The 24,544-nt window shown below is 47.2% G+C and overlaps 3 protein-coding genes across 6 annotated transcripts in view; all 3 read right to left on the bottom strand.

The window, feature by feature from the left end:
• The window catches only part of CABIN1 (calcineurin binding protein 1), a 119,935-nt gene extending 115,496 nt beyond the window's left edge, over positions 1 to 4,439 (bottom strand). For all 4 annotated transcript variants that reach the window (XM_074886821.1, XM_074886819.1, XM_074886820.1 and 1 more), the window contains exons 1-6: positions 4,248 to 4,439; positions 3,100 to 3,237; positions 1,443 to 1,507; positions 889 to 981; positions 445 to 558; positions 136 to 270 (exon numbers count right to left, since the gene is read on the bottom strand). In XM_074886821.1, the coding sequence (XP_074742922.1) occupies positions 136 to 270; positions 445 to 558; positions 889 to 981; positions 1,443 to 1,445 (345 nt within the window). In that variant the 5' untranslated portion in view covers positions 1,446 to 1,507; positions 3,100 to 3,237; positions 4,248 to 4,439. The remainder of the gene's footprint in view (positions 1 to 135; positions 271 to 444; positions 559 to 888; positions 982 to 1,442; positions 1,508 to 3,099; positions 3,238 to 4,247) is intronic.
• A 2,257-nt stretch (positions 4,440 to 6,696) lies between these two features.
• DDT (D-dopachrome tautomerase) lies at positions 6,697 to 9,399 on the bottom strand. Its single transcript, XM_074887140.1, has 3 exons — positions 9,212 to 9,399; positions 8,962 to 9,137; positions 6,697 to 8,135 (listed from the first exon to the last, which is right to left on the bottom strand). Exons 1-3 carry the CDS (start codon positions 9,317 to 9,319, stop codon positions 8,063 to 8,065), a joined length of 357 nt encoding a protein of 118 aa, XP_074743241.1. The 5' UTR covers positions 9,320 to 9,399; the 3' UTR covers positions 6,697 to 8,062.
• Positions 9,400 to 12,064: 2,665 nt separating this feature from the next.
• LOC141951288 (glutathione S-transferase theta-1) lies at positions 12,065 to 23,734 on the bottom strand. The gene is made up of 6 exons (XM_074887338.1): positions 23,544 to 23,734; positions 23,350 to 23,406; positions 19,015 to 19,102; positions 17,738 to 17,888; positions 15,324 to 15,500; positions 12,065 to 14,290 (listed from the first exon to the last, which is right to left on the bottom strand). The coding sequence occupies exons 1-6, from the start codon at positions 23,653 to 23,655 to the stop codon at positions 14,090 to 14,092; spliced, it is 786 nt and encodes a 261-aa protein (XP_074743439.1). The 5' UTR covers positions 23,656 to 23,734; the 3' UTR covers positions 12,065 to 14,089.
• Positions 23,735 to 24,544: the final 810 nt, after the last annotated feature.

Here is a 24,544-nt window from a genome sequence, read left to right on the forward strand (position 1 = left end):
ATCACATGTAACATCAGAAAGTATACAGAATTCAGATGTACATTCAAATGATGTATGCTGAAAGGCGTACATCTATATTTTGGCAAGTTTTTGCAAACATTGAGGTTGCAGTGTTTTATTTCAGCTGTACTGTACCTCCAAATAAAACTCCATAGCTGTCTCTAAGTCATCCCGTTGTGCTGCCAGTTGTGCTAGGTTTTTATAGGTGGAATATTTTAACATCAAGCCTGGATGCTTCAGCCCTTCTTTCTCATCACCAGAAAGAACTGCCTAGAAATGATAAAATAAATGCAATGTGAGCATTAGGAAATAGACAAGTAAAAAGAACAGCAAACAACTTGCCAATTGCTAACACTGACATTTCTAATTAGCCAGTAAGAAATGAAGTAATACAAAATGTAATAAAAACAGTTTCTAGAGTTTCACTCTCTAAAGGTCACTGACCTCTCGCAGAAGACGAATCTCAAGCAGCTCATGATAAGCTTTAGCAGACTCTTCAAATCGGTCATGTTTCTGAAGGTCCAAAGCTTTGTGGTACAAAGCAAAAGCTTCTGCTTCCTGTGGTTTAAAAAATTCGAATCTATTTTGTAGGGCAACTTTATTATATATACTTAGTACAATATACTTATATTTAATATCAGTAGTTTCTCACTTTTAATACTTTCTCCTATATAGCAGTCCACACCCAGACTAGTAGAACATGAGCCTTACAGACCTAAGAGAACTCATTTTGAGTGAAGTTTTAGCTTGCTGAAGGAAGGTTCAAAAGATAAGATAACAACACAACTTTCTTGAAAACAAAAAATTACGGTTGAACAATGCCTGCAATGAGAGGACAAAATTCCCATCAACATAAAACTTCATTAAGAAAATCGTGGGTTTACTTACTTGAGCTTCCTTTGTCTGTGTCTTATGACTTTTGAAGGTACCTTCATAGTCATCCTCAATCGTGGAGCTCGCATTCAGTGCTGCGATTCGAATCTGGAATGACAGTCAAGGTGCGACAAGAAACGTTATACCTACATGTGCCCCAGCTTCCCTTGCAAACTGCATTTTTGTTTTGTTTTTTCTTTTTTTTGTTTGTTTGGGTTTTTTTTTACTTTAGTTGGTAAATGGACAATACTGAGACCTCTACATAAAGTTACAAGAATTGTAATGAATTTAGTCATCACTAATTGCAAATAGTAAAATATCAAAACAATTCCCCCCCCTAAAATCAGCTGAAAAAACAAAATTTTAAGTGCCTTGCAAGCAACAACTACCCTACAACAGACATGTGCATTATAGTGAATTTTTTCAAATTTTTAAGTTTACCAATAACTACAATCACTCCAAAACCAATGTTCTCATTATGCCAATTTATTCTTAGTCCTGGGGAAAGAGAAAATTTTCAATTTTATTTCTACCAAAACATCTCAAAAATCATCCCAATAAATCCTTACCATGTTCACAGCTATTCACACTGTCTTTCTCCAGGATTAGGAGGAAGGGCCTAACACAAACAGGTCTGGAAAGCAAACAGGATTATAATATTTATTCTGTCCATAAAGAAAGCATTCAGAAGTAAAAAACAGGCTGGGAATACTTTAATCAATAACCAATTAACTGTCCTATGTCATCACCACCCCATGCCAAGAGATAAATTGCCCTACCACATAGGAACAATAACGTTAAAGTGAATTTTGACTAGAGACAGAGAATGAAATGCAAAGTTAAGCACATTCATTACTTGGGATCGCTTTCAAGACTCATAGTGGTGAGGGCAGAGCACAAGTATCGGCAATGTAATTACAGCTATAAGGTTATTGAGTTACTGTATAATATTTAATGAACATACATTATATTAACATGAATCCCTTTAACGACAAAAGCTAAAAGCAAAAAAGTTTCTTGAATATTCTGGTATTTTATGAGCATGAATCATTATAGCTTATGAGTTTATCTTCAGTTACTTTAAAAACAAAAAATTAAGTTTTCCTGCACCTTTTATCTATAGCACAAACCAGTACTCTCTCATATCTAGAAACCACAGCACTTATGGATATTTACAGAACAGGAAAGGAAAAAAATGGAATGTTATCTGTGTCAGACTGACTCTGCAGCAGGCCATAGCAGCTAGTCAACCCATTGCTCAAAATACTGTCTGTGCCTGGAAATTCCTCCAATTAAAAATGGTTTCATTACTGCTATCCCTGCTAGAACAGAGCCAGTGTTTAGAACACAGTTATCTTTTCTGAGAATGCTGACCAACTTCTACAGACAACCTCTAATGCATATGCACTTAGATCTAATAGATTTACACAAACAAAAGAAACTGAACTTTTACTAACTAGTATTTCCTCATTCTGAAGGAAGGATACTAACATTTTCAGACTTTTTACCACTGATAAAAAGTTTAAAGGGGAAAATACATATTTATAACCTGTAAGTCATTTTTCCTCATAACTAAACCCATAGTTTATATTCTATTAACAGTCTGAAACATTATGTCAGTAAAGGCAAAAAAAGTGAAAGAGTTCTGGGCTGCTTCTTCAGACAAGCTTCACTGCTACATGAAAAACCTTCCCATCAACTCAAACAAAAAGATGACACATGCAAGACAGGCTAAAAACAGTCTTTAATACTGGATACCACATTAATAGAAAAGTAAGTCCAGAATTAACCACAGCAGGAAGCAGTGGGAGTTTTGAACTATAAGCTGAATTAACTCATACATCATCATTAGTTCTGCATGTAGAGAAAAAGCTTTGACAGGAAGTTCATTCATTCAGCAATGATATTTTGCTTGCCCATGCACCACTTACTTCCCTTGCTCGCAGCTAAATCAGACTGACAACTGCACAGCAATAAAGAATTTTTCTCTTTAAGTCACTAAACAAACATTAACAAAAGCTCAAATCTCTTTCAAGACAAGGATTCCTTGTCTACTTTGCATATGGAGAAAATATATGCACAGAGATTAATGGTTATCTCTTTCAGAAATACTGAACGCCCCAGGTTTTGACTGAAAGTACTGATGCTTATGACATCTAAATAAATAAGACTGTATGATCCCAAACCAATTACATATATAAACCGAGTGTTTTTAAGTTCACTTACAAATATGCCTGTATTAAGAAATATGCTCAAGTCTTTTGCTGAATCCACACAATCTTGCTCAAGGCAGCAGAGGAAGTCAGGAGGAGAGGCTACAGTCAAGAGTTTACTTCCGTGGCTGGACTGCCAATGAAACTGCAACTACAGAAAACACGGGGAAACAATTTTAATTCTACTTTTTATTTATACAGAAATTTTCTAACAAATATTTAGCACCTCTCCTTTCTGGTGTTTACAAGTTGAGAGAGCGCAACCGAACAGAACAGTGTAATGCTTTTGAAAAACAGGGCAAGAATATTGCCTCCTCACAACTTTTATACTGGTGTGTCAGACAGGTGGAGGGTTTCTTTTTTTTTTTTTTAAACCAGGTACTGTACATGGTTGCAAACCTAACTGGACTGAGTTACAAGTGTCATATCATCTAAGAATTAAATATGTCACTACAAGAAGAACATAGCTATATCCATTCGGTAGGAAAAAAATAATTAGCCTTAACCAGTTTGAATTTTTTCAGTTACAAGTGTCTCAGCTATAAATTTGTGGCTATGACAGGTGAGCACATCCTCAAAAGGCAACAATATCTCTTTAAAGCCTTTTGCCTTCAAAATCCTACCTCCTTTTACCTTAGTGGTTTAAAACATGTAAAAAAATTCAAACGTCAGGGCTTGTGTGATTCTCAACTTCAAAACAAGAAACAAAGGGAGTGACTTGAGCTTTCTTGGCTTTTGTTGTCGTTGCTACGCTTGGGATCCATACACTATAAATACACATTTGTTTAAAGAAAATACGTGATTTTTTTTTTGTTGTTTTGGGGTTTTGTTTTTAACAATGCAAAGATCACCGCCGCCGCATTTTAGCAAAAGCCGTTTTACCGAAATACGGCCCCTTTCCGCCCAGAGGAGCGGGGACGCCTCTCCCGCTCCCTGCCAGGCTCCACTCCCCGCAGGGTGGCACAAAGGGCCAGGAGGAGGCGGGGGCCGGAGGGAGCCCACGCTTGCCTCTGCCCGGGCTCCGCGGAGGGAAGCAGGCGAGGCCCCGCCGCCTCGGGCCGGGCTCTCGCAGCCCCCACCGGCGGGCTGCCCAGGGGCAGGGCCAAAGCCCCGGCAGCCCCTCGGGCCGCGCCACGGGGCCGGGGCGGACGGGACACTCACCTCGCGGGGCCGCCCCCGGAATGCCGGCGCTGCTCCCGGCCGGCGGGGCGCGGCCGCCGCGGGACTCCCGGAGCGGCTCCCTCAGGCGAGCGGCGGCTCCCCGGAGACGCGACCTCCCCGGCGGTCTCCACGGCAACCTCCTCTGCACCCCCGGAACCCCGCGCGCCAATAAAGAGGCTGCTCATTGGCCGAGACGCCGTCCCTCAGACAGCCAATGGGAGCGCTGGGGCCAGGGAGACGCGGAGGGGCGGGCGCGGCCGCAGTTGGGGCTGGGGGGGCTTGTCCTTCTGCGGGGTGTGTGTGCAAAAGCTGAAATAAACGCCGGCTACCCTTTCCAGTGGGTTTGGAAATCGTCCCAAAGTTACTGGTTTTCCTAAAGCTTGCCGTGGTGCCAGCTGGAGATGGGAACATCCCTGGGAGGCGTTTCTGTGTGATGGCAGCAGGACGATGGGAGGCAGCCACCCAACCCTAAACTATAATGGCAAATGCTCCTCATAGAAATTATTTTAAGGCGATCATATGGCAGCGAGTCGTGAAGAAAAGGCGTGCCATCTGCAGCCCTCCAGCAGCCCTCCTGGAGCAGCCTCGGAGCAGACACGAGGGCACGCTCAGGCCTTGCTCCATCTGTGGGAGATAACCACATGCTTAAAGCCACCTCTTGTTACAACAGGTCACGTCACACTGATGAAGTTAAGCTTGTGCTCAAGCACTTCACTGAATCACCATAAGGAAGAGTCCTCTTCGTCCCCGAAGTATGAATTCCAGGGTCCCGTCTGTGGGAGAAAATAATACCCGTGTTTCTGTCATGACAAACTATGAACAGGGTTGCCATGAACAGCAGCCCCACACTGTTTTCTTGGAGAATATCTTCCACGTTATTGTGATTCTGTGTCAGTAGTGTCCTTCAGCGTGCTCAGGGCTTCACTGGTCCTCCTGTCCAGTAAATACACAGAAAGATTGTCCACAGTTCAAAGGTTTGATGCTAAGAAATGGTTACACAGTGTTCAAAATCAGGTTGTTACCTTTGAATTTGCAAACATGCCTACACAGAGTTCTCAAACAAACCAACAGAGGCCATTTCTGGGAGCAGAAATATTAATCAGCCTTAGGAGGTTAAGGGTTAAGTCTGGGAGATTACAGAGTCAGTGCAATAATAAAACCATCTACTATAGCTGGGAGATACTAAATGCAGATGTCGGGCAGGCTCCATACCATGGAAGAGGGACAATCTGCACGTAGCATTCAAGGGAAAGGGATTTTATAACATTATTGCTGGGCCCTAGATAGGGGTATTGTATCTGATTTTCTCCAACTAGAGAACAGAAGCCACAGAGGTATGTTTCCTGCTTCTGTTGGTTTCTGTGTGCATGCTGTAGGGTGGGTTTCAGGGGGCTGCATAGCCCCTTTGCAGGGTCTCCTTCTCAAGCCCTAAAATCTTTTATGAACCTACTTTAAAGTTCAGAACCTACTCCAAAGTTCAGTGGAGGAAAAATAGACCATGTCTTCAGATCAACATGAACATAGAAAGTATATTCACCACCATCAGTTTATGAAGGGAAACAGCCAGCTGCAAGCTCATAGGACTCGCAGAATCTCATTCTGTGCTGACAATACCCAGCACCAAAAAAGGATCAATTGTCTCGGATGAAGGCATAAACAATTCATAACCAAATGATCCTTTGATTAATATTTTAACTGCTCTTATAAAAGAAAGCTCAAAGTCCATGAACCACAAAATTCTCAAGATGAGCCAGCACTTTTGCCATGATTTCGCATTATTCTAGGACATTTTGTCAGGTAACACCAGAATGCAGACACAACATGGAAATGGGTGGGAAAGTCACACTGAGGACCCATTTTATTCAGATATGGCATACTCTTTTTCTAAGCTTTCCCTCTCCTCTTAACTCTTCCTGCTCAGCTCTGCAATGCTGGGAAAGTTGCTCCCAGGCAAGAGCCCATGCGGGGAGCAGCCAAGGGCGAGGGGAAGGCACAGAGCCTGTGGCAGTGCCTAGCAGTGGCCAACACAGCCAGAAAAAGGAGCATGGGGGCACAGAGCAGAGCAGGGTTTCTCTAAAGGAAACAAAGGCTTTGGCAAGAGTTTGTGCTTGTTCCTTCACGAGGTAGAAGGACCTCCAGGAAATGAGCCGTCTACAGATCAGAATTAAAGCAACATTATTTTCTGGATTTCAGAGTATTCATCTTCAAGTTGGTCAAGCCCTTTTGCAAACCAGGGCTGTCCACCCACTTCCCTGCAACATGATACTCCTAAATTACACGTGTCTCAGACTCAGTTCACCTACCTGTCTGTTACCTGAGTTTCAAAAACTTTTATTTGAAAAGACCTCCTCAGAAAGTACAGGGACCTGGGCAACCACGGTACCTGGCTCCAAGCACCGAGAGCTAAAAAACCCAACACTGTAAGTCAATAAACTGACACTTATCAAAAGAGGCTTTGATACATTTTATTAACCAGATAAGGTGTAGCCCCCGTAGCCTGATACACAAATTTGTGTTTGGTATTACAGCCCTGACAGATTTTGCAAACAGAGAAGATGTTTATGCTGCATAGGGAACAACCAACTTCAAATGGTAATTAGAAGGAATATTTTCAACTATCTTGAAACCTCAAGTCATAAATAAAACTCCAATCAGAATGGCAAAGGAGTGCAGAAGCAACCTTCAGCCTTGAATTCCCATGGACCTCCATGTCCAAGGGCATGCTCTCAGTTCCTCTGAACTCCCCATCTGCAACCTCACCAAGTCACAAAGTGGAAAGGAAACTGATGAATGTTTTCATTATCAGTGGAAGGCAGAGATAACATTATACATAAAAAGTACTATTTTTTGTTTTAATAAAATGCCATGTGTATTCCAGTTATAAACAAAGGGAGCACATGGGTCCTAAAAACCCAAAACACTTCCCCACAGGGACAGCGAGCTGAACACACCAGCCACAGAACACAGTGAGATGCTGTATCATCCCAAAACTCCCTGTAACAGCAGGGTGAGGAAAAGTATTTTGAACAACTGGGTGAACAACAAGAATTAAAGCTGGCAGTAGAACCTTCAAAATATTTTCCTGTGGCACAGTGCAATTCTTCACAAGCAATTCCTTCCTCTACATGCTGCCATGACCACACAAACATTCATCCATGAAAATCCTGTGGACAAGTAACACTTTGTAGGAGCAGCTACCAGGGGTGGTAATGGTAGAGCACAGAGCACAAGATCTGACATGAGCCTTCAATAAAGAATTATACAAATGCATCAACTTCCATTCCAATAATCACCTCTTTCCAGAAGGGGCTTTCGGGGAGCCTGAAAAGAGAATTTGACTTCCAGGTATTCTTAGCCAGCCTGGGGCCCTTCTGCTGCCACAGAGAAACAGAAAGAAGGATCGTTCTGCCTTGCAAAGTATGAGGAAATCTGGATGAACGCAAGAACCTCTCTGGTCCTCAATAAAGCCAAATGTATTCTGGAATTAAACTTTTTGCTGATAAAAGACAGCTTTGTCTAGGCCCATGTATGGCCATCACCAGACTGCAATGGCTTAGCCATTGGCACCAGGAGAGCCTTTGGGCTATGAGACAGGCTTGAGACAAAGACCTTTAACTATTTTAGTAACATCAGTACAGCTGATTGCCCCACTCTTCAGCTTTGTGTGCAAAGGATGCAAAACCATAAGTGAATCATACAGAAGAATGTGCAGAGCTACACAGATTTGATCATAAGAGGAAACAAGTAGATAGATGGAGCTGGTCATCTCTGGGTTGTCTTCATCATTGCTTTGTTCGAACCGGCTGCTCAAGGGATCACAGGAATGTCATGACTGTTCTGTTCTTCCCGATCTGCCAGGGCTCCAGTGGGTAGAAGCGGATGACAATCCTTTTTGGGTATAAGAGCAAAAATGCAGTGGACAGGAAACATTATTTTACGATTAAATATTATCCTTGCCCAGTTTGCAACAAGGTAGAAAATCTGCACTAAGCTCTTGCTGGCTCACACTTCACAGTGCTAATTTAACAGAAGCAAAAATAAGCTGTGTATGGGCAGGGTACAAATAGGCGCCAGGCTTCATCCACACAAGCTGAAAAGCAGACTGAATTTCAACACCGTTTATACGAGATACTTGTCCATTTCAGAAGGACCCAAGAGGCAGGGAAATGCTATTACTGTCCTTGGGGAGTCGGGAATGAGGGGCAGAGGGCCATGGCTTCCCTTCAGGAACAGCCTTGTTCCAGCATTTGGCGTGGCGATCCCACAGGGGAGCTCTACCGATTCCCACGGGGTTTTGCCCCACTTACAGCAACTGGAACTGCTCATCTTCTGAGAACAGTACTTCCCAGAGCGTTTAACAAGTGCACACCAGTCCGTGGTTTTATCTGGACCTAAACCTTATTCGGCATCCAGGAGCACTTAGTGTTTGCGATCTACTCTCGGATCTGTATGACACCTCAATGTCACGGGGGCCATGGGAACCCGCACCACCATCTCTTTGAACACCTTCCTGTACTTCTTCTGCCGTTCCACATATTCCCAGACCACAGCAGACAGACAGAAGAGGCGCTCTCCCTCTCCCTGCCCCCGGGGCGGCCACGGTGTGTAACCCCCGGGGCCGCAGAGGTGCCGCGGCAGAGCCCCGGGCCGGGCCGAGCCCCCGGCCAGGCCGAGCCCAGGGCCAAGCCGAGCCCCCGGCCGGGCCCGCACTCACCGCTCGGGGCCGAGGCCCAGCTGCGCCGTCAGGACGTCGAAGAAGCGGGCGCTGTGCCGCTGGTTCTGCTCCGCCGAGCCCACCACGCCGATGGAGGAGACGAGCAGCTGGGCGCAGGGCTCGGCCGAGCCCGCCACCACCATGGGCAGCCCGCTGCGCACCGTCACGTTCACCCGCTGCCGGCACAGGCACCGTCAGTCGCCGCCCCGGCCCCGGCCCCGCCGCCCCGCCGCCCCGGCCCCGCGCTCACCTCCGCCGGCTTGCCCAAGATGTCGGCGGCGGCGGCGCACAGCTCCTGGGCCAGCCCCGGCGGCAGCCGGCCGGCCGGCAGGCTGGTCTCCAGCTCCACGAACGGCATGGCGACACGGCCCAGCGCAGCGCAGCCCGCACCGCCTCGGCCCGCCCGGCCCGGCCCCGCTCCGCCCCCGGGGCGGCCTGGGCAGCCGAGCCCCGGCGGGGGGGAGCAGCTGGGCCGTGCACCGTCCCTGCAGCTCCCGGGCCCGCCCGCGGCAACACGGTCATAGAATCACAGACTCACAGAATGGTTTGAGCTGAAAAGGACCTTAAAGATCATCCAGTCCCAACCCCCTGCCATGGCCACCGACACCTTCCACTAGCCCAGGTTGCCCAAAGCCCCGTCCAACCTGGCCTTGAACACTGCCAGGGAGGGGGCAGCCACAGCTTCTCTGGGCAACCTGTGCCAGGGCCTCACCACCCTCACAGGAGAGAATTTCTTCCTTATATCTAATTTAAATCCACCCTCTTTCAGTTTAAAACCATTACTTCTCATCCTATCACTACACTCCCTGATAGTGTCCCTCCCAGCTCTCCTGTAGCTGCTGCCTTGATTGGGAGGCCGCTCTAAGGTCTCCCCAGAGCCTTCTCTCCTCCAGGCTGGACACCCCCAACTCTCTCCTCCTGTCCTCACAGGGGAGCTGCTCCAGCCCCCTGATCATCTTCGTGGCCTCCTCTGGACCACTCGAGCAGGTCCATGTCCTTCTGATGTTGGTGCCCCCAGAGCTGGACACAGGACTCCAGGTGGGGTCTCCCGAGAGTGGAGTAGAGGGGGAGAATCCCCTCCCTCGACCTGCTGGCCACACTTCTCTTGATGCAGCCCAGGACACGGTTGGCTTTCTGGGCTGTGAGCGCACATTGCTGGCTCATAGGCAGTTTTCGACCCACCAATACCCCCAAGTCCTTCTCCGCAGGGCTACTCTCCATCCACTCCTCACCCAGCCTGTCTTTGTGCTTGGGATTGCCCCAGCCCATGGACAGGACCGTGAACTTGACCTTGTTGAACTCCATGAGGTTGGCAGTGTCCCACCTCTCCAGCCTGTCCAGGTCCCTCTGGATGGCACATCCCTTCCCTCCAGCGTGTGACCGCACCACACAGCTCGGTGTTGTTGGCAAACTGACTGAGGGTGCCTCAATCCCACTGTTACTTAGATGGTTTCAAACCTGATCTTCTACTACAGTGGGTGGTTCTTCCTTCTCCCAGTGCCCACCTTTACCTTCTGTGTCTTGGGCGGTGTGGCTGGAGCTCTTGCCAGTGAAGACTGAGGCAAAAAAGTCATGGTGTACCTCAGCCTTCTTCATATTCTAGGTGACCAAGTCTCCCTTTTCCTTCCAGAGATGGCCCACATTTTCCCTAGTCTTCCTTTCATCATGATCTACCTATAAAAGCTTCTTTTGTTGCCCTTGACATCCCTGTCAGATTTAATTCAATAAGGGCTTTGACCTTCCTAACCTGATCCCTGGCTACCGGGATAGTTTCTCTGTATTCCTCCCAAGCTACCTGTCCTTGCTTCCACCCTCTGTAGGTTTCCTTTTTATGACAATGAGTGTCTTGCACTCTCCTTCACCCATGCAGGGCTTTAGGTTTTCTCTGTTTTCCCTGAATTGCATCAGCTGGCTTTCGGCCCTTGCTTTTTACAGTGTGCGTTGCTGGGATATGTATTAGAGACCGTAAGAGCAAAAAAGCACATCTCATGGACAGAAGGGTAAGATGAGCTTTGTGAAGGTCCTTACTGCCAGTGGGAAGTAATTTCTGGTCACTGCAACGGACACCACCGTGCCTGTCTGTGCAGGTAGGATTAAGAATGGAAGAGCAGTGATTTCTCAGAACCAGCACTACAAGAAATTAAAAGGCAAGCAGAGAGGTGTATTGTTTTATCCAATATATATGATTACCAAACTAGCTTCTGCAATCAGGACTTTGAGCTCCCAAGTTGGTAAAAGTGACCCCGGTAGGCTGGCTCACAGGGACAGTCTAATCTACAGATCAGAGGTGTCTAATCTAGAGATCAGAGGTTTCACAGAAGCTGAGATACTGTCCATGAGGGTTACATGTAATCATTTACAGCAAAAGGTTACGAACGAGCTAGATTAAAATATCATCTTGTTTAAGGCACAGCACTGCTGTGAAAATTGGCCCTATATAATGTGACACTTCGGTTTTCTACAGTTCTAGACAATCCTAATGAAAACTGATGGAATTGCTCATGTTTTTGCTGGGGGAATTGCTTGGCCTTCACTGCTGATAACGAGGACTCTCCTGGCATGAGGAGCAGTGTGTATAAACCAGCCTTCAATTAGGCTGGAAAAAGATTTTTAGGAGAGAGACTGTGAAGAGAGAGACCCAACTGGAGAAGGGACGGGGCATGGCAGGCTGGCAGGGGGCGGCTGCCTGCAGTGGTAAGCAGTAATACAGATGCTCCCTTCAAATCCAGGAAAGCAGCCAAAGAAATAACCCAGGAAAACTGTTATTTTCGATTCCAGGGTAAATTTGCAGAAAGATATAATCTTGTAAATAGATCATCCCAAGTTTGTGACTGAAACAAAGGCAGTGGGGGCATTCAGCCACCTTGCAAACTGCGGGTGCAAGCCCACCACGGCCTGATGGCTGGGAGTCATTGCCTCCGGGTAAGATACCATTTAGGATCCATTTTTCTATTTCTCTTTCATTCCTTCAAATAGTAAAAATCTCTTCCTATTCCAAGGCCAAAGAACCCCTATGACAAGAAACCAGCTTATCAGAAAGCCTCCAAAAGGGAAAGAGAAGATTCAAGTATGAGATGTCAGTAATTACAACAGGACACGGGGCTGTTCACAAACATCTTTAATGATATGCGACGTCCTTCGCTCTTGATGGTTCACCATGTGAATGGCAGATTGTTTACAGCCTCCGAGTTTTTAAACTAAAGACACTTTAAAAATTGTTTCTGTCTTGGAGCAGGCAATTAAAGTGCTTGTAGGGGGATGAACATACCACCAGGATAGGACAGCACAGCCGCAAGTACTCTCAAACATGCTCAGCCTTTGGAAAATCATGGTATTTTTCCCTCCTGCAGACATTTGCACGTCATCATCCACTTAACAATTCCACTCTCAAAATTATCAAAAAAAATCCACCACTTCCCATTTAAAATTTAACTCAGTTGTAGAAATATTTTGTGAATAAAACATCCATAAAAACATACTATTTGCTAATGTTTGGGAAGAAAAGAAAGGAAGAGTGTGAATAAATACACGCCTGTTTCTAAGATTTTTGGTTCATAAAAGAGGGCCTTCAGTCAGGTCTCTTGTCTTTACAGAGAACATAATCACAAAACAAAATCTCTTGCTAATGCAAGCTGATGTATACAATGGAAATCTCTTTCTAGACATAGAATGTAAAGATCTCCCTAGGCTCTGGACTAAATCAGTAGTATCTAGAACTGAAAACTTAGTGAAAAACATCATCAGAACACATCTGGTTCCATAGAGCTTACCAGCAGAAACATCACTAGCCAAGACATGGTAGTACTGGAAAGAAAAGCTATTTGATTAGCAAGAGAAGCCATTCCTGAATTGTTTACTCATTTTGTCTTATTCCTTACAGGAAGTGTTGTTGGGCAAGGATTTCAGGGTAAGGTTCAAGGGCAAAAACTACTTATGAACAGAAATACACAGAGATATATATTCCATCAGTTTCTGCATCCTTTACAATTTGCTATTTTAAACTGAAGAAACTAGAAACGGTTGGATTCTCTGTTTCACCTCATAAATTGCTCTGCAGTACAGAAGGGTTTTGTATCTGAGCTACAGCTAACCAGAAGTAAATACAGCCAAGAAAAAGAGTCCAAAAGCTCCAAAACAACTCTCTGCCCTCTTATTTTGATGGATATGTTGCTCAGTGCCACAAAATCTGTCTTATTACTTCAGCTGCACAGGGTGACTTACTTGGTGAACTTCCATCCAAAACAGTTTCAGAAGAGCATGTCTAGATTTATTCCCTCTGCATTTTCTAGGAGACATGTGGATTGCTATTACAGTATTACCATAGAACAAAACAACTTGATTGCTGCCATATTTCAAGAAATCACTGTGCATTCTTTCAGTGTATTCCCTCAGCATTTTGAAGTTGCTTGGTCTTTACCACACGGATCTCCAAGAACTGCCCCTGCCACATGTGTACTGGCAGACCCAGCACCAACAAAACCCAGGCTTTCACAAATCAAGACTAGTGGTTAAACTGAAGAATTACAAAGATTCACAGGTGTAGACGAATATGAAGAAACTCCTCACAGGAACCTAAAGGCAAAGAGAAGAATTGTGGAATGTACATGGACAGTCAAGCAAGATGCCTCAGCAATAAGAAACTTTAAAATAAAACAAATTTCAATGCCTTTTTTCACTTTTGTGACTGCCTGTAGTTTTGTGCTGTACTTGTGTGTGCAGAGACGTGTTAGGAAGGTGAGGATCAGGCATGCTGACACATGAAACACATGAAAACAACACTCATCCTATACAGTTCTCTAATGTTCCAAGTTTGCAGGCTGGCTCAAATTTTGTCAGGAAATACCATTCATGTCTCTGCCATCTCTGAGAAGACTGACACTGAAATAAAACCCAGATGCACATGTTAAGTGACCTGTAAGGCCTCAGAGTTTTGTATAACTTTAATGTTTCAGGTCTTAAAACCTTCCCCATCTTCCACCCCCAAAAATACAGGAAAGGCCTGGCAGGGGGTGAAACACTCTGCAATTTCTCTGTTGGAATTACAGTGCTCTTTCCAGTTGCATGTAGAACTGGAGGTCAGAGAAGTTAAAAAAAAGAAAGGACAGCAAAATTGGTGAGATAGGTTAATTCATTTCAACATCTTCATCAACACAGGTGCCAGTTGCTCTTTCAGCTGTGGATCAATTTGAATGTTGCTTAGTTCTTTGACACTGAGGATCATCTCATGGGCTTGGAAGAAAAGCTCCTTCCCCACAGCATCCTCCACCCGCCTGCGCCACTCCATCAGCCTAGGTCTGTCTTCAAAGATGTCACAACCAACTCCAACAGGCTGCAGAAAGGGAGAAAGAGCAACAGTGAAGCACTGGGCAGTCACTTCTTCACCAAGACAACAGGCACCAAAAGTGTACCTACAGGTACAGGTGGAGGAAAAAAAATGAAGAAGAGCTTATAGATGAGCACTAGGAAGGAGGAAAATCTCCTCTGGTTGGGTGTATCTATCTGGGGGACACAGAAGCTAGCCTATATTTTAAAGGACATTTATCAGTCAGTTCCTGAGTGCTGGAACAGCTGTTATGAGCAGCAGAGATGGCTACCACTTATTGTGAGTGGTTTTCCACCACAGCATTGAAGATGTGGTGGGCTGACAGTTCCAGGGACAACTGCACAGTCTGCAGTACAGAGCGCTATATTACACAGCACAAAACGCTAAGCATTTAATTGAACTGATGTCTTAGTTGACATCATCTACCCCCCCTTCTACTTTCTGCCTGAGCCACTCTCTGGAGCACAATGCTGTAGAGAAGCAGAACTGCTATTTTTCAGTCTTTGGGATACAGAACTGGGAGAAAGAATCACTTCTGGGCTGCAGGATCCAGGCCCTGACAGTCTGGCAGAGAACAACCCGTTTGTAACAGACTTAATTTGATTGCCTCTGTCTGAGATTCAGTATTGCATCCTCCAGACATGGCATGGGCAAGTCCCATCTGAAGAAGAATATTATTCTATGATAAAAATATTTCTATATAATTTTCTTATTTCATCAGACCTATCTGCTACTGATTCTCACTTCTGTATATCACCTCCTTCTCTGGAGGTTAAAAATTAAATCACAATAAAGGATGAGGGAGAAGAAGTATTGTTAGAGAAGAGAAACAAGAGATCTGTTGCAGCCAGTCTTTTTTCTTTTTAACTGGTTTTCTGAACTCACTCCCATATTGTCTTCATTGTCTTAGGCCAGTTCTGTTGAGATATGCCCTCGCTCCTCTTTCTTGTGAAGTGTTACCAGATGCTGCACCCCTCCCTGCCCAGCAGCATCTGTTTTCCCTTGTGCTGAGACTTTCTTACCACACTCGAGCACTCACTTGCATCAGCTCCACAATGGCCACAAGATCTGCCAGAGAGATCTCGCTCCCAATGATAAAAGCCTTGTCCTGCAGAAATCTCTCCTCAAATTGCTTCAGTGAAGTGGACAGCCCCTCCATAACCTCCTGAAGCTTCTCGGAGGGCAGTGGCTGCCCTGTGAAGAGGGGAATCAGCACCTGAGGAGAGAAGGGACTTAAAGAGTACAGTTGGCCATCTTCTTATGGATCTGGTGCTAGTCATTTAAGTTATACCCCATAAACTACTCATGATGGTCAGTGATCCTGCAGCAAAGCCGCAGGAGGGGATGATGCTATTGCTTCATGGATTGCTGCAGTTCCAAGCAGCTCATGGACAGAGAGCACACAAGCAGTCCTAAGCAGCTGATCTGCCGTGACAGTAACCTCCAGCTAATGGGCAGCGATGCACAGAATGAAATCAAGGATTCAGCTCGTTTTGTGCCTGGCAGTCGTGCCCTCCCACTCCACCTCGGTGGGTTACAAAAGAAGAACAGGCAACAGCTCTAGGGAAGACAAATCTCTGCCAGTCACCCCTGCTATGCTCCCCATTTCGACAGCCTGCCAAGACAGGTCAGCAGGCTGACTGCCCACCAGCCACCCCTGCTACCCACCCTGTTGTGTAACCGGGTGCTGGAGGCAGGCAGCTGCCTGTCCTGCAGGGTGATGGGAAGGAGGGCATGGTGGTGGCTGTGGCAGGGAGCGTAGGAGGGACTGTAATGCATCAACACTGGCTGGAGAGGCAGGAAATGGCTTCCTCTGTGTGACAGCAGCCAGTGAGGCTGGGAGTGGGTAAACACCATTTTCATACCAGCCTTTCTGTGACCTCCCAAGCACCATTCTTTAAACCACTAGAAAATTTTCCAGAGCAATCATATAAGTGTGGTCCTTGTCTCCACAGACTTGCTGGCACAGGGGGTAGTTGCCTTTCCGTGATTTTTCACCATTCACAGAGGTGTACGCACAGAGGAGCGCACAGTGTTTCACAACTGGGCTGCCTCCACCTACCACAGCTAAAGATCTACAGTTTCTTTAGAGAAGCAAGATTAAAGACACAAATTTCCATCGGTGGGAGTAGACTGAATTTCTACTTACTGCTAGTATATTCAACAATTCAAATTGGGATTGCTTAATCCAAGCCAGGATTTTTGCCAAATACATGTGGAATCTATTCCATCAGAGAATTCATGGCCAGTTCTCTTCCTAAGTGGTTCCAATTATGCATGATGGGATCTCTGGGTATAATCACTTGAAACAGCATCTTCTTCCTTTTCTGCATCTCAGGGCAGTCTATCTTCTCCCATGTCTAGCTAACATGCCTTCTGTCACATGGTGGCTTTATATGTTTTCCTATTTTCAATTACTCTGAGGACCTTTTCTTTATCTGGGTTATCTAATCAGCAGCAGCAATTAGCTGGATTTCTTTCCCTTGGAGCACTGCAATAACAGCCTGCAGAGACTGGAAGAAACTGCTTCTTGTATGAATCTGACTCATGTGAATTGCTTCTCTGTGCTCTCTAGCCAAAAATTCAAATGTCAATAAATCAAAAAGCTAAATGAGTCCTGATATGCTTTGTTAGGCACAAACAAGGGCAAACTTTACACAGGAAGAGTGAAGTTCTTACCCGTTTACTGGCAACCCCAATTTCATCTGAAATTCCATACCACAGCTGTACTTGCAGGGCTATATTTGCACCTGGGTCTCTCCAAGGGTAGTTGCATTAACTCTGGTGAGTTGGCTGGAAATATGTGTCCAGCAAAATCATTTGATACTAAATGATTTTATGCCTCAGGGTGATTCTGTTAACTTTGCATAAATGTAAATTGATCTGATCACACTGAATAAAGAAATTCTGCCATTTGCTCTGTGCCTCTATTCTGTCTGTCCCTGAGCCCATTCCAGAGAAGTACCTAAGGGTGCTGGAAGCAGAAGGCTTCTTCTGGATTTCCACCCTGTTGGGGCTGCAGGGACTTGATGTATGAAGAATGCAAGCCTTTCTGCTTCCAGCAACAAAGCACATCGTTGCCAAAGAAGCAAAACTTCTGCCTGTGTGCACACTCTACACAGCTGTGCAGTGAGGGGTAAGCCCTTGGAGGCAATTTCCAATCTGTTATGTATTAGTTCACAAATCCAGGCAATGGAAGTCTGTTGGGCTTAGAGACCTTCTGCACCAGACCTACTTTAAGGAAAAAAACAAAATGACCGAAGCTGCTTTTGCCAGATCCTGACATTGAGCAATTAGAAACAGCTCCCTCCCTGACAGCTCCTCTCAGCTAGGAATGGACTAGGTTTGTTATTTCAGCACGACAAACTCTCTCTGAATTGGGGCTGTTCAGATGCCCAGTATTCTGCCAGAAAAACATCACTTTACTCGCATTTTAATATTCAGTCTCCTTACCTTGATCCACATGGTCTTAGGAGCATTAGCCCGGATGTTAGCATGATGCCATGAGAGGTATTCATCTACCTGGGCCCGTTTTTGTATGTCTGATGGGTACCAGTGGTCAGGAGTGTTGTACTTTCGACTCAGATACAGCAGAATGGCAGTGCTGCTCAGACATTAACAACCGACAAGAAAGGGGTCAGGGAGTTATGATGCAGAATACTTTTGCCTAAGCTCCCTCTCCTGCCCCTTTTGAACTTGCTGCTTCCACTAAAAAGCATTCAGATCAGGATTTCCGATGGAGTCTAAGGTCCATATACAGGTATCTAATTCATGCTGATATCAAAGATGGCACTTAATCACCCTAGTTCCCACAAAAACTTTAACCTGCTGGAAAACCACATCACTGTTCTATGGTGCAGAGTACTGCTGGACAGTACTGGGGTAAACAAACAATAAACCTCCAGAATCACCTATCAGCAATGTTAACCCCACTTGTTCCTCGACAGTTCTGACCCATCTCTCTGACACCTGCACATGTTTACGCATTTGTGTACTAAATGAAACTCTCTCATGGGTTATGTTGCCTTTTCATCAGATCTGTCTCTAGCCTGCAGCTTCCATTCAGGTGAGTGCAAGTCCCAGCAAGGAGAGCCTACAGATCTTTTTGTGTTTGTCCAGATGTTTATACTTTCACTATCTGGCAGGAGAAGTCAGATGGAAAAATATCTTAGTCATCTGCAACCACATGTAGGCTGTTACTACAAAAAAAAGATGCCACAGAAAATCCTGTGCTGACAAAACAGAAGGAAATGCAGACCCTCCTACTATGCTGATACTACTATAGTTCAATTATTTCAGTATGATGACACCATTAACCAGCCTCCATATTAATTTTATAATGTAAAACCTAAATTTTACCTCTGTAGATGTTCACTTGGCCTTTATGACTAATTCAGGTAAACAGAATTTTTTCCTAGGGCAAAAGGGATTGTTTTTCCTAGAGTAAAAGGGATTTTTATAAGCTTTAAACATTTCCCAGAAATGTTTATAATCCCATTTTGAGGTAAGTGCGTTCAGGGTTAAGATCAAGAAGCTAAGTCAGCTGATTTGTTTACATTCTGCAAGATAATTCAAACAGAAAATGGAAACAGAGCAAATGAGGTTATAATATTAAAAATAACCAAGATGTTCATAAATTCTGTGATCCTTAATCATTTAACAGGAATGACATCTCCTAAATGCTGCACAGATTACTGGTACCCAAGGAAGTCTAAGGACTGAGTTCTTACCACTCTGCTAGGGTGAAGTCTCCATCCTTCAGTGATGGTACTTTCCTCAAGAGGCTGACTTTGCCAGCTCCTTCACTATTTGATGGCCCTAAGAACATGAACAGACAAGTCAGAGGTTAGAAGTGTATCTGCCAGTGAATGATAAAAGAAATACCTGTAGCCAATTGGACAATCAGTGAACTGTGTTAGGTTTTCCTTATATGGCCATATTTCACAATTAAAATGTAATGAAATTGAAGAGTCAGTGTAAAAGCTATCCGTGGAGGGCAGTCAGCTCAGGCTGGGCACGTGGCCTGGAGCAGTGCACATTTCTGTACAGGAATTCTGTTGCTTGACTCAGATATCAGTAATACTTGCAAAACTTACTGAAAAAAAATCACTCCCTGAAAGGCATTTAGATACCACAATGAAGGTGCTGGTATTGAAAACACTATTGCAGATAACCAGGAACAGCTGACTTGACTTGAGAACAGCACATCCCATGGCTTTAGAGACAGGGGGGGAAAAGACAGAAGTTAGGATGAAGACGAGTACCTAAAAAATACTTAATATTTGCCAAGGGAGCCGGGGCTGGAAAAGTTGAGTTTGCATGCAGAGCATTCTAACGAGGGCAGATGATTGCTACTCCCGCTCCTGTTCCCACAGGCAACACCAAAACAAAGTAATTTTCCTGCAGTTTGTAAATGTGGCTGTCTAGCTAGGATGGTGTCATGACAGAAAGCAACTGAAAAGCTTGTGCCCGCAGAGATCACTGCAGTGGCTAATTAATCAAAGAGAAGCCGGCTGGCTTATAGACACACGGAGCAAAATTTTCCTCCTGTTTGTTTGTCTCTGAAGAGCAGAGGGAATTGAGCATTTACAAAGAAAGTAAATGCTGTCAACAGAGGTGATCCCTCAGCAGACACGCAGCTGAGGATGTTTGCAGAGTTTTTGCTGGGATGGGAAAAACATGAGTGTCAGCAATACAACAGTAGGCTCATGAAATAATTCACTCTGCCACACCGGACCTTTGCCAGGGGCAGGGAAGCTTGAACCCTTCTACCCTGCATTACTCCTGGCTCTGTGTTACTCCTGGCTCTGCATGTCAACCTACCTCTGTCAGGAAAATGCAGGAGGAAGACACCATCCCATAAGAGTTTAAACTCCACAGTCCCTTGGAGTTTGGAGGCATTAACAGCTGACTATCTAATCAGGTTTTCAGTTTCCTGCTGCAGGCACCGGACTCACCAGTCAGCAGTTACATGCCAGGGAATTGTACAAAAGTCCAGGAACACCTACGTAAGAAAAGGTGTGAGAGGGCTGTTTGCTTCGTTTAAGTGTTCTCTAGAAGGAGACATGACATTTAGGGTGCAAATCCTGATCAAATCAACATCAAAATCTTGATCATATCGGCATCAGGTCTTGTACAAAAATCCCTTTGTTCAAAAAAAATAAGGGCTCTTAACTAACAGACAGTGATCTGCATCCCCAAGAACTATTTGCCCCCATTCAGGAGGCAGTGTCAATGTCTGCTTTGCTGCACCAGCAGAGAATAGTCTCCAAGAATTAAAACCAGCCCTTCGACTATGAAGTTTACTTGCAGTTGGCTTTGGGAAGGGGTGGGAGAAAGGAAGGTTACTGCATTACAGATTACAGACTAGTTTCCCAATATCGATTTCAGATAATGAGACAAATCAAACAGAGCAAACATTACCACCCTGTTCTCCTTTCTAGCTGACTAGCCTCTAATTTGTTTCTTCTTTGAGAAGTGCTTTTTAAAATTCTGGTGTAAGTAGCTTCATCAGAGACTAAGGTTCACATCCAGCTGCTGTCTGAAGGGATTCAAAGCCATGTCTCCCATCTCACTGGGAAATGTCTCTGGCTACCTGTGGCGACAGTGACCTCCAGCTTAGCTGGGTAAGAGGTTCCACACGCACAGCAGAACCAGGCAGCATTGTCAGGAGAGGCAGGAAGAAAGAGCTGCTTAAGAATAAGAGCCAGATAGGAAGTGCAAGTTAAGCCTAATAATTGAGAAACTTGAATATAAAAAAAAAAATCCCTGAATATCAAGCCAGCAGGTGAAGTACAAAGACAAGGTGCCTTATGCCCATGATTTATATCATAAAAACACTGAGGCAAGTTTGTGTAAATCTACTGTCATGCCAGGAGTTGCTCTGGGAAGGTGCTTGGTCCTGTGCTTTTAGAAGGGCTCCAAGGCCAATGGTCATCACACGCCCAGCTCTGGTGAGATCTGTAGAGCTCAGGTAGTCCTTGGAAAAATGCAGCAGAAAGTTGCAAGTCAGTAATACTTACAACTAATAAGCAGTCAATTCTCAAGACCAAGCTGTCTGGTTGTTCCGCTGTCTGTGTTTATTATCCAAGGTAGCGGGCAACTGAGAAACAACGGTATGAGAAGTGAGCAGTGGGTGAAGGCAGCCTGAATCAGATTTCAGCCTCCTTTCATCATGCAGCAGTCCTAGCAGGAATACTGAGCATATTTGTCCCCTGATGGGGCTAACATGTCATTACAGCAGGTTGGACAGTAGGTCAGTGCCTGTTACACAGACTGCACCGCAGCCCAGCGATGGCACCTCGTTTGCTTTGGCTCGTACAGGGTCTGTGCGTACGGACATAAAAGACCTGTGCCGAGACTCTGCCCCTGAGCTGCAAACTGATAAAAGCCTTGCTATGAACACTAACTCCAGGTTGCTTCATTGGGGCCAATTGCTTATTGTATTAAAATAGAGACCAGTATTTGCATTTGCTGCTTAGCAGAGTTTAAGCTTGTGCCCCTCTTCCAGCAAGCAGAGCCAGCTTTTTAGTTTAGTGGTATTAGGTGGCCCATCTTTATCATTCCTGTGACGTTGACTTGACTTACAGTGCTGTTTAACATCAGTTGCATCTGGCATAATTAGTTCTTTATGTCCTCCAAGGATATATATACACACACACTGCGTGTATTGCTGGGCTTTGAGGAGTAACTTTAATAAGCAGAGTACACACTGTCAAAAAGCAAGACAGGCTGCACACAGGAGGAATTCTTAAGCGTAAGTCATAGTGCAGGGAAGGAGATTTACTGGTGGGTAAAAGAGCAGCAGACAAGATTTTACAGAAGTAGAAAGGGGAAAAAAAAAAAAAAAATCAGTCTATTTGCCAGTCATGTCCCTGCCTAATCATCTCCTCAGCCAAGGATTTCCAAGCACTATGCTCTGCCTTAGGCCAAAAAGTAACAATTTACAAGGAAAATGCAATATGTAAATGGGCAATAGTCATCTTACACAGTTGGACAAGTCTGAACAGCTGAGTGTTTCTGCTCAGTACACCATTCCCAGAGCACTCCTCGGCTGTCACTGTGACTAATTTGCTAGAAATGGCTGGAGGAACATTCCTTGGGGATCCACAAAAATAGATGCAGCACAGCTACGAGACTGCTCTGGGAATAAGAGCTGCATGGTCAAACCATTGTATTCAGGCCCCTCGGCAGAACACGTATCTAAAATCACCCAGGTTACCCGAGGAGCGAGTCCTCCCCTCCCAGTGGGCCAAGCAGCGCTTCCAGGGGCTGGGCGCGGATTCAGCTCCCACGTGGAAGTCTGGGCAGGCTCGGCCTGTTTCACCCCCCCCAGGCAGGACGGGGCCCTGTCCTGAGAGGCCACCGGGGTGAGGTCACAGGTAAACCTGCTCCGAGCTCTGCACCCCTCATACACGGGCGAGCTCCCGCTTCCACTGGCTCCAGCATTGTGCCATCTCCCCGTTTCGAGCCATTCCTCCTCCGGCTGAGCCCGAGCCCCCCCAGACATGGGCCGCGGGCGCTGGCTCGGCAGGGAGAGGCCCCTTCCATCGCTACCGCCCCGGGACGGTCCGACCTGAACCTCCCTGCGGGAACAGTCCCCCGGCTCCACAGCCCCTCAGCTCCCAGGGGCACAGCCAGGGCGGCGGAGGCCGTTCAGAGCCGGGCCGGGGGAGGGGGCGGCCGGGCAAAGGACGCGCCTCTGCTCCCCTCTTGGGGAGGCGAAGGGGCTCCCCTGGGGCCGTCAGAGCGAAGCCCCCCGCGGGCTGCGCCACCCGCCACCGGAGCGACGGGTCCTTCTGCCTAAAGGTCTCGGCCGGGGCCCAGCGCGGCGCTCGGCCCTGCCAGCGCCCTGGGGCTCAGCCCGGCCCCCGCGGCCCCCGCGGCCCCCGCCCGGGGACGGCATTACAGCCCCGGAGCGCGGCCTGTCCCCTCCCCGCCCGCGGGGCCGCCGCCAGGCACCCGGCACCGCCCGGGAACCGGCCCGGCCTGACGGGGCGCACGCCCGGGGTGGTGGGCCGGTGCCCGCGGTGGGATGCGCCCCCATCACCCCCCTCTCCCCTCACCTGCGCGGGGCTGCTCCGCGCCGCTCCCCGCCGCCGGCTTCTTCCCCAGCACCGAGTCTGCCAAGAGCCAAGAGAAGGGCGCTGAGCCCATCGCCCCCGGCGGGCTGTGGCCCGCCCCGGCCCCGCCGCCCGCCGCCCGCCACCGCCTGCGGGGCAGCGGGGCCACGGCGGGCGGGCGGCCGTGCCCGTCCCACCTTTGAAGAGCTCCACGTGCTTGAACTCGAAGGGGATGTTGTTGCTCCGGGCGAAGATGTAGATGGAGCGGCAGGGCTGCGAGAGCAGGTCCAGGTACAGCTCCAGCCCCATCCTGCCGCCGCCCGGCCCGGCCCGCCCGCGGGGAGGCTGCCCGGCTCCGCCGCCGGCCGCGCGGAGCCGCCCCGCACGGGCTGGCGGGGGCCGAGCCCAGCGCGGGCGGGAGGAGCCCTCCCCCGGGCGGGAGACGCGCCCTCGGCGAGCGGCGGCGCTGAGGGGAGATGGCGGTGGCGTGCCCTGGCTGCGCCGCGGGGCAGAAGTCTCTTGCGGGGGGAGGACGGAGAATGGCGGAGGAGGCCGGGGGAGCCTTCCCGGCGGGGGCAGCGAGGCACGGCTGGCGTCGGGGGGGCACAGGGCTCCATGTCCCACAGCGGTCGGCAGCTCTGGCCGCGCTGGGGCTGGCACTGTGCCTGCGGGCCCGCCTCAGGAGAAGGTAACGTAGGACTAGTGGTAACTTCGGAGTAATGGTAAATTACCAACCTCCAAAGAGAGGTGGGTACTAAGCCCTGAGGGAGCAGGGGCTGTGGCTCCCCTCCACAGCTTTGGCTGATGCCACAGGGGCTCGGGAGCCTGCTCTCACCCGCAGCATCCCACCACGGCTCTCACCAGGTAAATGCTTATTCTCGTAACACGGCCCTGCAGGGATGTGTCATGGTGCAAACAGGGCCCTTGCACGACATCCTCTAAGCCGGCGTTAATCTCGCACCACTAGATCTCAGTGTGGTTTTCAGTTCAGAAGATAATTCTTTGGTTGCGTAGTCTCTGCCCAGCGCTGTGAGGTGACGCCTGAAGGGCAGTGAAGCATGGAGGACTTCTCTGTGGGCGTGACCTCTCACAGTGAAGTGACTTTCCTCTCTCCCTGGTATTTGTCACTTCAGATTTCCACACAAGCGGAGGAGAACTACAGAAGCTCAGACTGAATTCAAGCCCTCGCACGGGGCTG

The sequence above is a fragment of the Strix uralensis genome, chromosome 17, assembly GCF_047716275.1.
Source record: "Strix uralensis isolate ZFMK-TIS-50842 chromosome 17, bStrUra1, whole genome shotgun sequence".
Classification (NCBI taxonomy): domain Eukaryota; kingdom Metazoa; phylum Chordata; class Aves; order Strigiformes; family Strigidae; genus Strix; species Strix uralensis.

What these genes read in the sequence shown, in the direction of transcription:
- DDT (XM_074887140.1), bottom strand. Translation starts at nt 9,319, where the DNA reads ATGCCGTTCGTGGAGCTGGAGACCAGCCTGCCGGCCGGCCGGCTGCCG. An exon ending in TCTTGGGCAAGCCGGCGGAG is followed by an intron (nt 9,138 to 9,211) that starts GTGAGCGCGGGG and finishes CTGTGCCGGCAG; the next exon opens with CGGGTGAACGTGACGGTGCG. An exon ending in CTGGGCCTCGGCCCCGAGCG is followed by an intron (nt 8,136 to 8,961) that starts GTGAGTGCGGGC and finishes ATACCCAAAAAG; the next exon opens with GATTGTCATCCGCTTCTACC.
- LOC141951288 (XM_074887338.1), bottom strand. Translation starts at nt 23,655, where the DNA reads ATGGGGCTGGAGCTGTACCTGGACCTGCTCTCGCAGCCCTGCCGCTCC. An exon ending in GACTTCACCCTAGCAGAGTG is followed by an intron (nt 17,889 to 19,014) that starts GTAAGAACTCAG and finishes ATGTCTGAGCAG; the next exon opens with CACTGCCATTCTGCTGTATC. An exon ending in CCATTGTGGAGCTGATGCAA is followed by an intron (nt 14,291 to 15,323) that starts GTGAGTGCTCGA and finishes CCCTTTCTGCAG; the next exon opens with CCTGTTGGAGTTGGTTGTGA.